General features: G+C 41.8%; 2 protein-coding genes across 2 annotated transcripts; one reads left to right on the forward strand and one right to left on the reverse strand.

Moving 5' to 3' along the window:
* Window positions 1–1,109: 1,109 nt before the first annotated feature.
* LOC121185549 (adenosine receptor A1-like) lies at window positions 1,110–3,103 on the reverse strand. Its single transcript, XM_041043767.1, has 2 exons — window positions 2,736–3,103; window positions 1,110–1,968 (listed from the first exon to the last, which is right to left on the reverse strand). The coding sequence occupies exons 1-2, from the start codon at window positions 3,101–3,103 to the stop codon at window positions 1,110–1,112; spliced, it is 1,227 nt and encodes a 408-aa protein (XP_040899701.1).
* A 2,760-nt stretch (window positions 3,104–5,863) lies between these two features.
* Window positions 5,864–10,556, forward strand: rps19 (ribosomal protein S19). Its single transcript, XM_041045080.1, has 6 exons — window positions 5,864–5,901; window positions 6,674–6,744; window positions 6,905–7,005; window positions 7,360–7,543; window positions 8,306–8,360; window positions 10,501–10,556. The coding sequence occupies exons 2-6, from the start codon at window positions 6,674–6,676 to the stop codon at window positions 10,528–10,530; spliced, it is 441 nt and encodes a 146-aa protein (XP_040901014.1). The 5' UTR covers window positions 5,864–5,901; the 3' UTR covers window positions 10,531–10,556.
* Window positions 10,557–10,839: the final 283 nt, after the last annotated feature.

A 10,839-nucleotide genomic window follows, 5' to 3' on the forward strand; every position in this document is an offset into this window, starting at 1 on the left:
ACCTCAACAAGGGACGGAGTTGTTCACTGAGCGGCAGCACAGCGTGAGGCATTGATTGAGGTGGCTGAGTGAGTCGAGGCCTAGCATAATCAGGAAGCTTTCAGGCAGACGGAACAATTGAATGGGCAGCCGCGCCAGGGAAGCTGAGGGTTTTTTTTTTCTCCTTTACCAGACTTCTGTATCAATAATATTTTCTAGACAGGGATTTTTTTTGTATTGATGGAAGATGCACTGTACTCACACACTGTACAGGCAAAGACAAGACAAGTGAGAATATAAATAAAAAACAGAAAAAAGATCTGTAGAAAGAGCTGGAAAATGATCAGTTAACAAAAACAGCAAGCGAGAAATCTAATCTCCGAGAGGAAGGGAGAGGAAGAGCAGGTCTATGATCACGAGAAACAGAAGAAGAGAGGAAGCGTGTTGATTGTCATGGCCATGTTCCATGCAGGGAGAGATGGATTTCTCCTTTTTCTCCATCAGTGATCTCTAACACCAACACGGTTCAAGATGAACAATCCAATTAGTGTGAGCAAGGCCCTTTTATTACAAGAGAGCATCACATTGTATTTACAAGTTTAATCAAAACAGCCATGAAGATTGTGTCATAACCAGGTTAATTATGTTTTCCCTACAATGCTGCGTCCTCTCTGGACCACTATGTTATTACTGAATGTTTAATTAAATGCTGTCACTCATTTATCTACATTACTGGTGGTTGGCTTAGCAGAGACTTAAAATAGGCTTAGAATAAGACCCATAGGAAGAGCAGTCAAAGAAAACAGACATCTGTGATCAGGATAGGAGTCATCATCTGGAGACTTAATTTTCTCTCTGACATTTGGTGTGGGACGTGATAATTAACTGGCCTTTTCATTTGTGAGTTATTCATAACGTCTGTGCACAAGGTTGCTGATTAGTCAAAAAGCTAACAACAAACATGAATATGGTATATTTACTCTTCTTTAGTCTACAAGCCATTCGTTTCAAACACTAGTTATTTCTCGCACAAGCAAAACATTGAAGGAACATTGTTTTAAGAAGATTATTTAGCTGTTTTTAGTTCACATTGAAAACAATGTGAACACATCTTCAAACTTCTTCTGAATTCAGACCTCTGGACACACTTTGGTTTTAATGGAGTGTTTGGCTGAAGACCATGGAGCTGCCTGTACTGCTTCACATAGTGCCATGCCAACAGATTTTCCTCTGGATGGGGCTACTGCAGGTGGAAGGTTGGGAACAGACAGAGGAAAGGTTGCCCGTTCCTCCCCCACTCGTTTCCTTGGAGGAGTGAAGAGGATCGGGGGCACAAGACTGTACAGCTTGAAGAGAAACAGGGCAACTGCGTGAGTCCAGGCAGGAAGATTGGTGTTGGGGGTGAAAAGCAAGAGAGCATGAATAATGTGGACAGGCAGGCACAGCAGAACTAAAAGGGAGAGAGACAGAGCCAGGGAACGGACTCGGCAGGAGTCGTGTTTTGGAGGGTCTGCATGACTGAAAAGAGTTTTCCTAGGCTTCAAGCATAGCAGGTCAAGGTAAATACCCAGCAGGCAAAGCAAGGGGAGCATGAACACTGTCATTCCATGAACATAGACTAGGAACTGGGGACTGAGAATAGTGTCAGGGGCGCACACTCCCCAGTGGCTGCTGTGAATCTCTGCATAGGTGAAGTTGTGCATGTCCTCCACATAAAACTTGGACAGGAAGCCTCCATATGGAAGGTACTTCCCAATGACCTTGCGGTCATTGTGGTACTTAGGGGGTGGGGGCAGGGTAAGATGAGGTAAAGAGGTAGTCCAGTTGCCAACCAGCCCGAGTCCAGCTGTGCCTGCACTGGTACCACTACTTCTCCAGGTGTCGAGGACATCCGAGCCGATGAACTGTGCGAAGGAAGATACAACTGAGCCTACCCAGCACAGCAGAACCGCACACAGGGCTCGCTGACGGGTCACCACTGAGGAGTACCTGGCACCCAAAGACATAAGGATGTGGGAATATTTGAAAGGAACTTCAACTTCTCCAGTGCTTTGAATTATTGAAAGAAATCAACATGAGTATCTGTACTGTTCCTACAGTCCTCAACTACCTTGACACTCAACTCTTTCTAAAAAATCAAAAATGACTGACCTTTTGGAAGAGATTTGCTCTAACAGCAGCTCTAACTTATCACAGGTAATTGTTTTTGAAAACAGATCTGAGTAAAGTGCACAAAAACCTGGTTAAGTGGTCCAAAGCAACTGAAGACCATTAAAAAAAGACTCTCTTCCACTGAAATGCTGGGTGTGTAGGTCACACAATCAAACATTGAAGACCCTCAGAGCCTACTGATATTTATTCACTTGTCTCTCACATGGAAAATAGTCTGTTTTGAACAGTATTCCACACAATGGCACATCTTGACATGTTTACTGCTATTTTTCTTTTACTCTTACATTGATTTTCTTCCAGTTCTGCTAAAAGCCCACTTGAGTGTTGGTTGACTCTTGCCACCTACGTATTCACTGTCTCCCACACACATGCAAGAAATTATTAAAGCACTATGTAATTTTAATTTACAGTTGCATGATGCTTTATTATATTTCACACCTTATGTACCGACCTCAAGTATCTAATTGATATTTATTTGTACCATGTTAATGTTTGACAGACACTTTTCCACTTCAGCTCACACTGAGGATTTGTATATCTATTTTTCTTCAGCTTAAACTGATTTAACAATCTTTTAGACTCACCTGTCTGCCAAGGAATGTTGCAAGTGCGTGTCCAGTGTAAGCAGCATTAACAGGAACATAGTAAACTGCCTGACTAGCATGGGACAACACACCAAGGTTATGCAGGTGTACAGACACTGGGGGGTTCGCAGGTTGAGTAACACACTTACAGGGATGTCCACTGCACCCCCTACCGCCCCCACACAGCCCAAGCACAGTAGAAGACAGCATGAGACGCTCCCGGGTTGGGGTCTGGCACTCTGGGTTCTCTCCTGGATGTCAGCCACAGTACCGTTGCCACTGACTGCCATACACAACCTCACACTCACCACTATTACAGATACAGAAAGGGTGCACTGGCACAGGGAGTACAGCCACATGAATTCCATGTCTAAGGGAGATTTGAAAAAGAGAGACACAGAAACAGATAAAGGAAAATAATATATTAGACTACAGTTTAAAAAGCCATTACTGATAATCATGTGAAAGAGCAAAAATTAAAGAAAAATGTACTGGTGCTTATGCAAATACATTCTCATTTACTCCCACTCTAGTTGCCACCCCTGCCCTATGTCTCCACATGACTCTCTCAGCAAAGACTGCCCCTGCAGCATTCACTTGTATTGTCAATCGAATGGTCCAAGGTAGGAAAAGGCAAAAAACAGAAGGAATACAAATGAGAACAGAGTGACAAAGTGTGGAGGAAATTTTGAGGTTAAGCATAAGGGTGTTGGTCAGAATAAGAAAAACAGTCAGCAAGGGAGAGAGAAAGTACAGGAGTGGAAGAAGACTAGAGAATGTGATGCAAGTTTGTGCTAGGGGCAGAGAGATGGGCACAGAGAGTAGATATTTTGATAGGTATTGGAGAGCTGTAAACGTGCCTGGAGAGTGAAAAGGTCAGGCCAGACCAGACTTGACAGAACTTCTCCACTGAGAATGTGAGCACCATGCAAACACAGAGCAACAAGCGCCAAGCTGGGTGGCAACATGCTGTTAACACTCTCTTCTCTCTCCTTTTTTCTGGTCTTTGTTTTGCCTCTCTTCTCCCTAAGGCCCACCATGCATCATTCGCACACTCATACTCTCTGATACACAAATAGCCCTAGACATTTATGCACACTCCCCTCGATGAGTAATTTTCAGCAAATGTATTCAAAAATGATTGGCAGCTAATTTTAGAGCATTTTCAAACAATAGTCTCACATAAAGCGGAGTGGATGAATATTGAAATAGCAGATTTGCCGCTGCAATATGCCACCTGTCCATTCCACGTAATTAGTTTGACCTTTTCAGAGCATTTGGTGTTAGTTGTCACTTTTCCATAATAATCAGGACTGGCTGAAATAACCTCTTTATACCGCTTCATAATCACTTTACACAGTTGTCTCCTGTCTCACCACTTGAAGGGGCCTCAGCAAAATTGATTTACTGAAGTAATTAATGGAGTTTAATCCACCTTGTGTGAGTTTTCAGTTCAAATTGGTGGCTGGTCACTCCCAGTGTAATTAATTGCCTTAATTAATCAATTATCTCCTTGAAGCAACATTCAGGCTATAAGGCCAAACCTTTCAGCATGGTCACTGCCATTTAGAGAAAAATCAGTGAGTGCCTGGATGTTGATATAATGTCAAAGAAGTAAATAAAGATAAAAAAAAGTACAGTTACCTGTTGTGAAGCCCTGCGATGACACAGATAGTTTATACAAAGCTCTATAATCTGTCCTCTGTATGACTTGGCTACCTTTTTATTTCCCTCTAGGATCTCTATCTCTCCCTCTCACCTCTCACTCTGAACTGTCTGCCTACACTGACAAAGTAAACCTGATTCATAAACCTCTGCTTATCCACCTGCCTTCTATCTCTCTCTCCTGTCTCTGCAAACATATCAATTGTGTCAATGTTGGAGCATGGCTGCCCTTTCCATCTGAGCTGTGCAAAGGGCAACACCAACTGCCAGCCAGTGAAATATGTAAATAAGTCACATACACACACGCGCACATATATGAGCATGGACACACAGAGAGAAATAAAGTTTATTCTTCATTTCAATAGTAAAAACCTTTCTCACTCTGATTTTCTTTGATTCTTCCAATCTTCTCTTGAGAGAGACAAAGGAAAATAAGAGATAGCTCTTAACTCCAAAGGCAGTGTGCTTTTTTGTAGAGTGGACATGAGTTGGAGATGATAAAGATGAAGATGAGAAGACATCATAGACATTTTGCATAATCATATCTAAAAGCATTGTTCCATCAGACAAAATAAACATTATATTGCAAAGATACCTCCACAGAAGGAATGCATGCCCTCACCTTTAGGCTTATTCTTCACATTATCCGTATTATTCCTGTTATCTTCAGACAGTTCATTCAAAAATACATATTACTCTCCAGCAAATGGAGAAATCGTATAGAACTCTAATGACAACCAAGAGACAAAGCCTGGAGCTATGCCACTGAAAATTTATTGAAAAGTTGAGTTGAGGTTTGTGTGCTCAAAATGTTTACTTTAGTTGTTATATGCAAATGAGCTTCGTTGAACTGAAGGGCTGACTGTTATGGCCTGGAATATTTGCCTGTATTTCCAAAAAATCACCCAAGCATATCAGTGTGTCTACAATTCATTCTCCCATCGTCTGCCAAAAGGGCCAAGCTCCAAGCTCCAGGCAGGAGCACACCGAGGCCAGTGGAGGGGGCTCCATTTCAGAAAAACATAACCACAAATCAGATTAACAAAGTAACTTAGCTTGCTGGAATTTTAAAATACAGCTTCAGTATGTTTGTCAGTTAGCCTAATTGTGGAAGTGGAGACCCTGAGGAAGGCAAGGTAAAAACTGATAACACAAGTAGAATCATAATGAATCAACGCTATGAAAATAAGTGTTTCTTTTCTTGTCTTGCTTATATTCGATTTGTGCATGTTAACAAATCCAGATTTGATTGTCAAAGATGGGAATAAAGTAAATGATGTATTTTGGCGTCCAGGCGAAAAGCCGTAAACTGAGAAGGGTGTCCAGCAAATTATGATCAGTGCTTTTCTTGAAGTCCTCTGTCGCTGTTGAAATGACTGTGATGAGCATCATCGGTGTGAAAAACAACGCTCTGATCTCGCGTGATGGAACGAGACTTGCCCGTTTTAACACGGGTTGGAAACCCCGTTCCACCCTCTTCCCTTCGCTGTCCACAAGCAAGGTAAAGCGTTGTGTTTCCTTTCCCGGTCATTTCACACTAAATTGCTTCAAAACTGCAGCATTTACCCTTGAAACGTGGACTGGTAGGATATAACCTAGAGATTAATAAAGTGGTCGAGCTTTGCGTGAGGTAGTAAGGCATGTTTATTAGTTTTACAAGGATTTTACTTGAATGCTATGCTCATGCTATCGGTCTCTTAGTTATGGCTACCCCCATGCTACCGCGTTGAGGCCTGCTAGCTAGTAGCTAGCTGCTCTGGTATTGCCTTTGGATTCACTGTGGAAATATAGAGTAAACTTATTTCCAAAATAGATGAGGCTTATAGGTAATGGAAAACTTAATTGATTGTTTTTCAATGGGAAGTCCTCATGACCACATTGAGGATGTCTTGATATGAGTCCGATAGCCAGTGAATAATCGCTCTTGCTTCAAGGAAAGCTAATGCCGGCAGAAAACGTGTAGCTAAGAGCCCCTACACATGTATCAGCGTTACATTTTTGTATTGTTGCCCGTATTGTTATATTGACGCTTTATTGTAAGAAGTCTCGTGTCGAGTTAAGCAGAACGTATCAGGCATGCCCACATGTCATAGTCGAAGTATAGTCGTTTATTCATAGTTAAGTTCTGCGTCACGTTGGATCTCGTCGTTTTCACCGTACAGCGAAGGGCTCCCGTCAGTAGTATAGTAAGAGTTGTGCCCATGTGTGCATGCCAGTAGATGTGTTGAAAATAACGTCAGTGTACTTTTTTTACTTTTTACTTTTTAATTCAGATGCCAGGTGTCACAGTGAAAGACGTCAACCAGCAGGAGTTTGTCCGTGCCCTGGCAGCCTTCCTGAAGAAGTTAGTATTTTGTTTTCCCACAAAAACTTGCTCTTGTCTTTACAATGAATGAACTGCCCTTCCGTAAATTAAACACTGTTATTGTTTAGTTGTATTCAAAACATTGTCGTAGGGTCCAGTTCTGTTATACATCATATAGAACCTTCTCCCCTGTCCCCAGGTCAGGAAAGCTGAAGGTGCCTGACTGGGTGGACCTTGTCAAGCTGGGTAAGCACAAGGAGCTGGCCCCCAGTGATGAGAACTGGTTCTACATCAGAGCCGGTAAGTCTGAATATTTATGTGTACTAGAAAGACATGATCCTTTTTTTAATATAGTTTGTGGAGGCAAATATGCACTGAATACAGAGTGCTCATCGTGGAAGTTCCTGCTGTCCCCCTGAACTACTCAGCATTTTACTATTATGTTACTATAGGGTAGTAAATATGTTTGTAGAGTTCACATGGAAGTGGAGGCTGCAATTGCTTTTTTTATTGAAGTTTTCTGAGGTCTGCCACTGATAATTTATGACTGTTGTCATTGACGTTAAGAACCCCACGTATCCAGCCATGGGCTTTATCAGGGAGCGTAAAAACACACAAAAACAGATACTGACACTATCTCTGCTGCCCCCTCAGCATCCACAGTCCGCCACCTGTACCTTCGTGGAGGTGCTGGTGTTGGGTCTATGACCAAGATCTATGGAGCTCGCAAGAGGAACGGTGTGTGCCCTGCCCATTACAGTGTGGGATCCAAGAACGTGGCTCGTAAGGTGCTGCAGGCTCTCGAGCTGCTCAAGATGATTGAGAAGAATCCCAATGGGTGAGTATCTTATTTGTTGTATTCATCAGGTCTTGAGAGCAGTGGAAGCAAGATATTTTTAACTGTTGAATGAGTGTTGAGTTAGAAGTCACTTGTTTGAATGACAGCACATTCTCAAAACACACACAAGTGCACAATGGTTCTGTACATTTTAAATCTGTCTTCTGTTTGGATATGTCTCAGCTTTGTTTATGCAGCCAAAGTTGACTGCACATATTAGTTGGCATAAACTTGATGTAATGTGTTTTTTGTTTTTATTTTTTTTGTGTACTGTGAGCAGTGTATGGTCCACACACCTTCTACATGTGCTCTCGCTTGTGCAGCACTTTTTGCTCCTCAGTGTCCCCTCTTTCATTTTCATGTGAAACAGACCTATTAGTCTGATGCTGGATACTTGTGAAAACTGTAAATGCCTAAGCTAGAATTGCGCTGTGAAAACCTCCAATAAAGATGTAATCACTCTGTAACAAGAGGACTAATTGATTGGTTTGGTTTTTTCAGTTCAAGTGGGCAGGAAAATGAAGTTCCATTTTGATTTGTCCTTCATTTCATGGTTGATGAGTGATTTCTGCCGATGTGTATGGATGGAGAATTGATCAGTGGCTTTCAATGAATGTAATACTGTCGTCAATGTGGCGTAGAGAAGTTATTGAAGACAACAGCATTTTGTATATTGATTTTTGACCAGGTTGTGTAGATTGATGTATTCTATTGTATTCCCTCATTTTCCTGTTTTAATTTTTGCTGTCCTTTTTCCTTCAGTGGTCGCAGACTAACCTCCCAGGGAACCAGAGACCTGGACAGAATTGCTGGCCAGGTGAGAAACTAATTTGTCTTCCCAAATTATGTTGACGTACACACAGGTAAGTTATTTAAGTGCTTGGTTTCTAGTAAAAGAGCAAAGCCATACATAGTTGCCTAACTATTCCTGAGTAATAATTCGAGTTGGTTAATACTTGGGTTATTTCACATCTCCTGGGTGCACCTTTAGTTGTTTCCAGAGTTTTGAATATTATGTACCATTCAGTTGATCAGTTGTATGCAGTGTACTGATCAAATTACATATAATTGAAAAATTACTAACAGAGCTTGTGATACTGAACATGCTCAGTGTGACAAACTGAAATGATGAACTTGACAAAAACTAATGGGAGGGCTGCAGAAATGGGGCATATAAGATATTTACTTGGTGGAAGATGTTTATTACACAAGGGCAATGGCATTCAGAGTATGAGTGTTTTCTTTGTGGTATCTGAAACGTAAGTATTTGCTGGTGTTACATATGAACACTTATGCGCAGTTGGCTGATACTGTTGGCTGTGCTTGCCTATAATTCTTCGACACAGATTGTTGTGCTTTCTGATGGTAGGTGTAACATGACACAGATTTTGCTATCCCCTGTTAAAGACCTTCATTGTGCCTCATTACTTAAATGACTGCCCTGCTTTTTAACATGTTTTAATTGCACTGCTTTGTGTTTAGTTCAACTTAGTGACCCATGTACAGAATCAGCATTCGCGGAATAGAATATATTCATGAGATTAACCCAGGTCTATGGCTTATGTCGTGTGATTATGGCCTTGTTTAACACGTGGGTTGCAATAGGGACATTTCCTAACTGCAGCTGAGGTCCATTTTGTAGTGGTCTGGGCTCATTTCATCTGTCAGCCACAAACACTGATGGTTGGGGATCTGTATTCCAATAGATCTCCTGCCTCCACCTCTACTTGTTTTTACTGTCTCACAAAGGGGAGTGGACTTCCTAAAGCTTTCAGTGGTAACCATTGTACAGAAGAGCTGTAACATATGCAAAAGTGTGGTCTAACCCACTGCTAGAATTTAAATGCTCTTGTATCAGGCTTCCCAGCTGTTTAGTGAATGTCATCGCAGCCTCATGCTGGCTAGGCAAAGGTTGGTTTCAGTGACTGACTGTATGATACACACTGCCATTTTATGTGATGTTCAGATGCTCTCGGGGTGGTGCCTTAAGCGAATGGGATCACAGAAATATCACCCCTTTGCTTTGATGTGACACCTAGTCTGTTGCGGTAGTACATGGCCCCTGCCTCACGTCAGCATACGAGGCTTTTTAAAGTACTTGTCCTTGGGCAAATATTCCTCTGTCAGCCAAGTGAGTTATGCGTCTTGTGTGGCACACTACCGGAATTGTTTGTTTGCCTTTTACTAAAAAACAAATCGCAGTTGGGCCTTGTCAAAAATTAGGAGAGAGGCAGCAGCATAGTGATAATCCAAGGGTAAAGGGGGTAAACATGAGGAGAATTTTATGCTTGGCAAGTCCGCCGTATGGCACCAGTTTTCTCCTTGTTTACCCATGCTAATGAGCAGTATGCAGATGAGCAGACCTGGGCCCAGCCCCGCCTGCCTGCTGCACAAAACTGGCAGGAAACATGTTGGTGTGGCTCCGCTGCATCCTTGCGAATCCCCCTTGTGTATTGTAGTTTCTGATGGCTTTTTAAGAGATTGATGCTTTTCCCTTGCTAGTAAGCTTCCTTCCATGTACTGTCAGAGTATTCAGGGTATTTTTTTGGCAGCAACTGTGACAAGCAAACTGTGTTCACTCTCAAGTCCCCATGAAATTGCCTTTTGATAGCATCTTACTCCCTTAAGTTGCACATTTCCCTTTGAAACACAATATTGTGGTTAGTTATAATGTGGGGAGAATTTTAAAAGTAAACAGTAAACCAATAGAATATTAAGCTGATGGGAAGTTGATCGCAATTAAATAAAATTCGTTTAAATACTTGGATCATTTGCAGCAGCTATGGCACTATGATGAAACCATTAAAATATAATGGTATTTCCCCCAGCAAGTAATTGGATTTCAATTTGAAGATGACGCAAGTTTTCAAAGACACTACAACACCTTGTCTGCTCTAAGACTTATCTTATGAATATGCCTCATGTTGTGTTTTTTTTGTTTGTTGGTTTTTCCACAGGTTGCAGCTGCAAACAAGAAGTCTGTTTAATAAATCTTTTTTTGGAGAAAGTCAAATGCTGTGTGCTTGTTTCTTTATTTTAACCCGTGAAAGATCAGGATCAACCTGAGGACACTAATGGCTTGCTCAGTATTTTGAAGTACTCTGCACCATTTCTGACCTTGAGTTGATCCTTGGGCTTATGTCACTGGCCTTACTCTAGTTTTCAGACAATTCTGTCGCTGAAGCAGGTAAATTACAAGAGTGGGATTGTTGACCTGAGGAGTATGAACACTTGGGACTGAGCTTGCTAAAAGAGCTGCTGCATGAAATAGTCCCTAGTTGATTTCTGGCTTTTGG

Source organism: Toxotes jaculatrix, chromosome 8 (genome assembly GCF_017976425.1).
Source record: "Toxotes jaculatrix isolate fToxJac2 chromosome 8, fToxJac2.pri, whole genome shotgun sequence".
Classification (NCBI taxonomy): Eukaryota; Metazoa; Chordata; class Actinopteri; family Toxotidae; genus Toxotes; species Toxotes jaculatrix.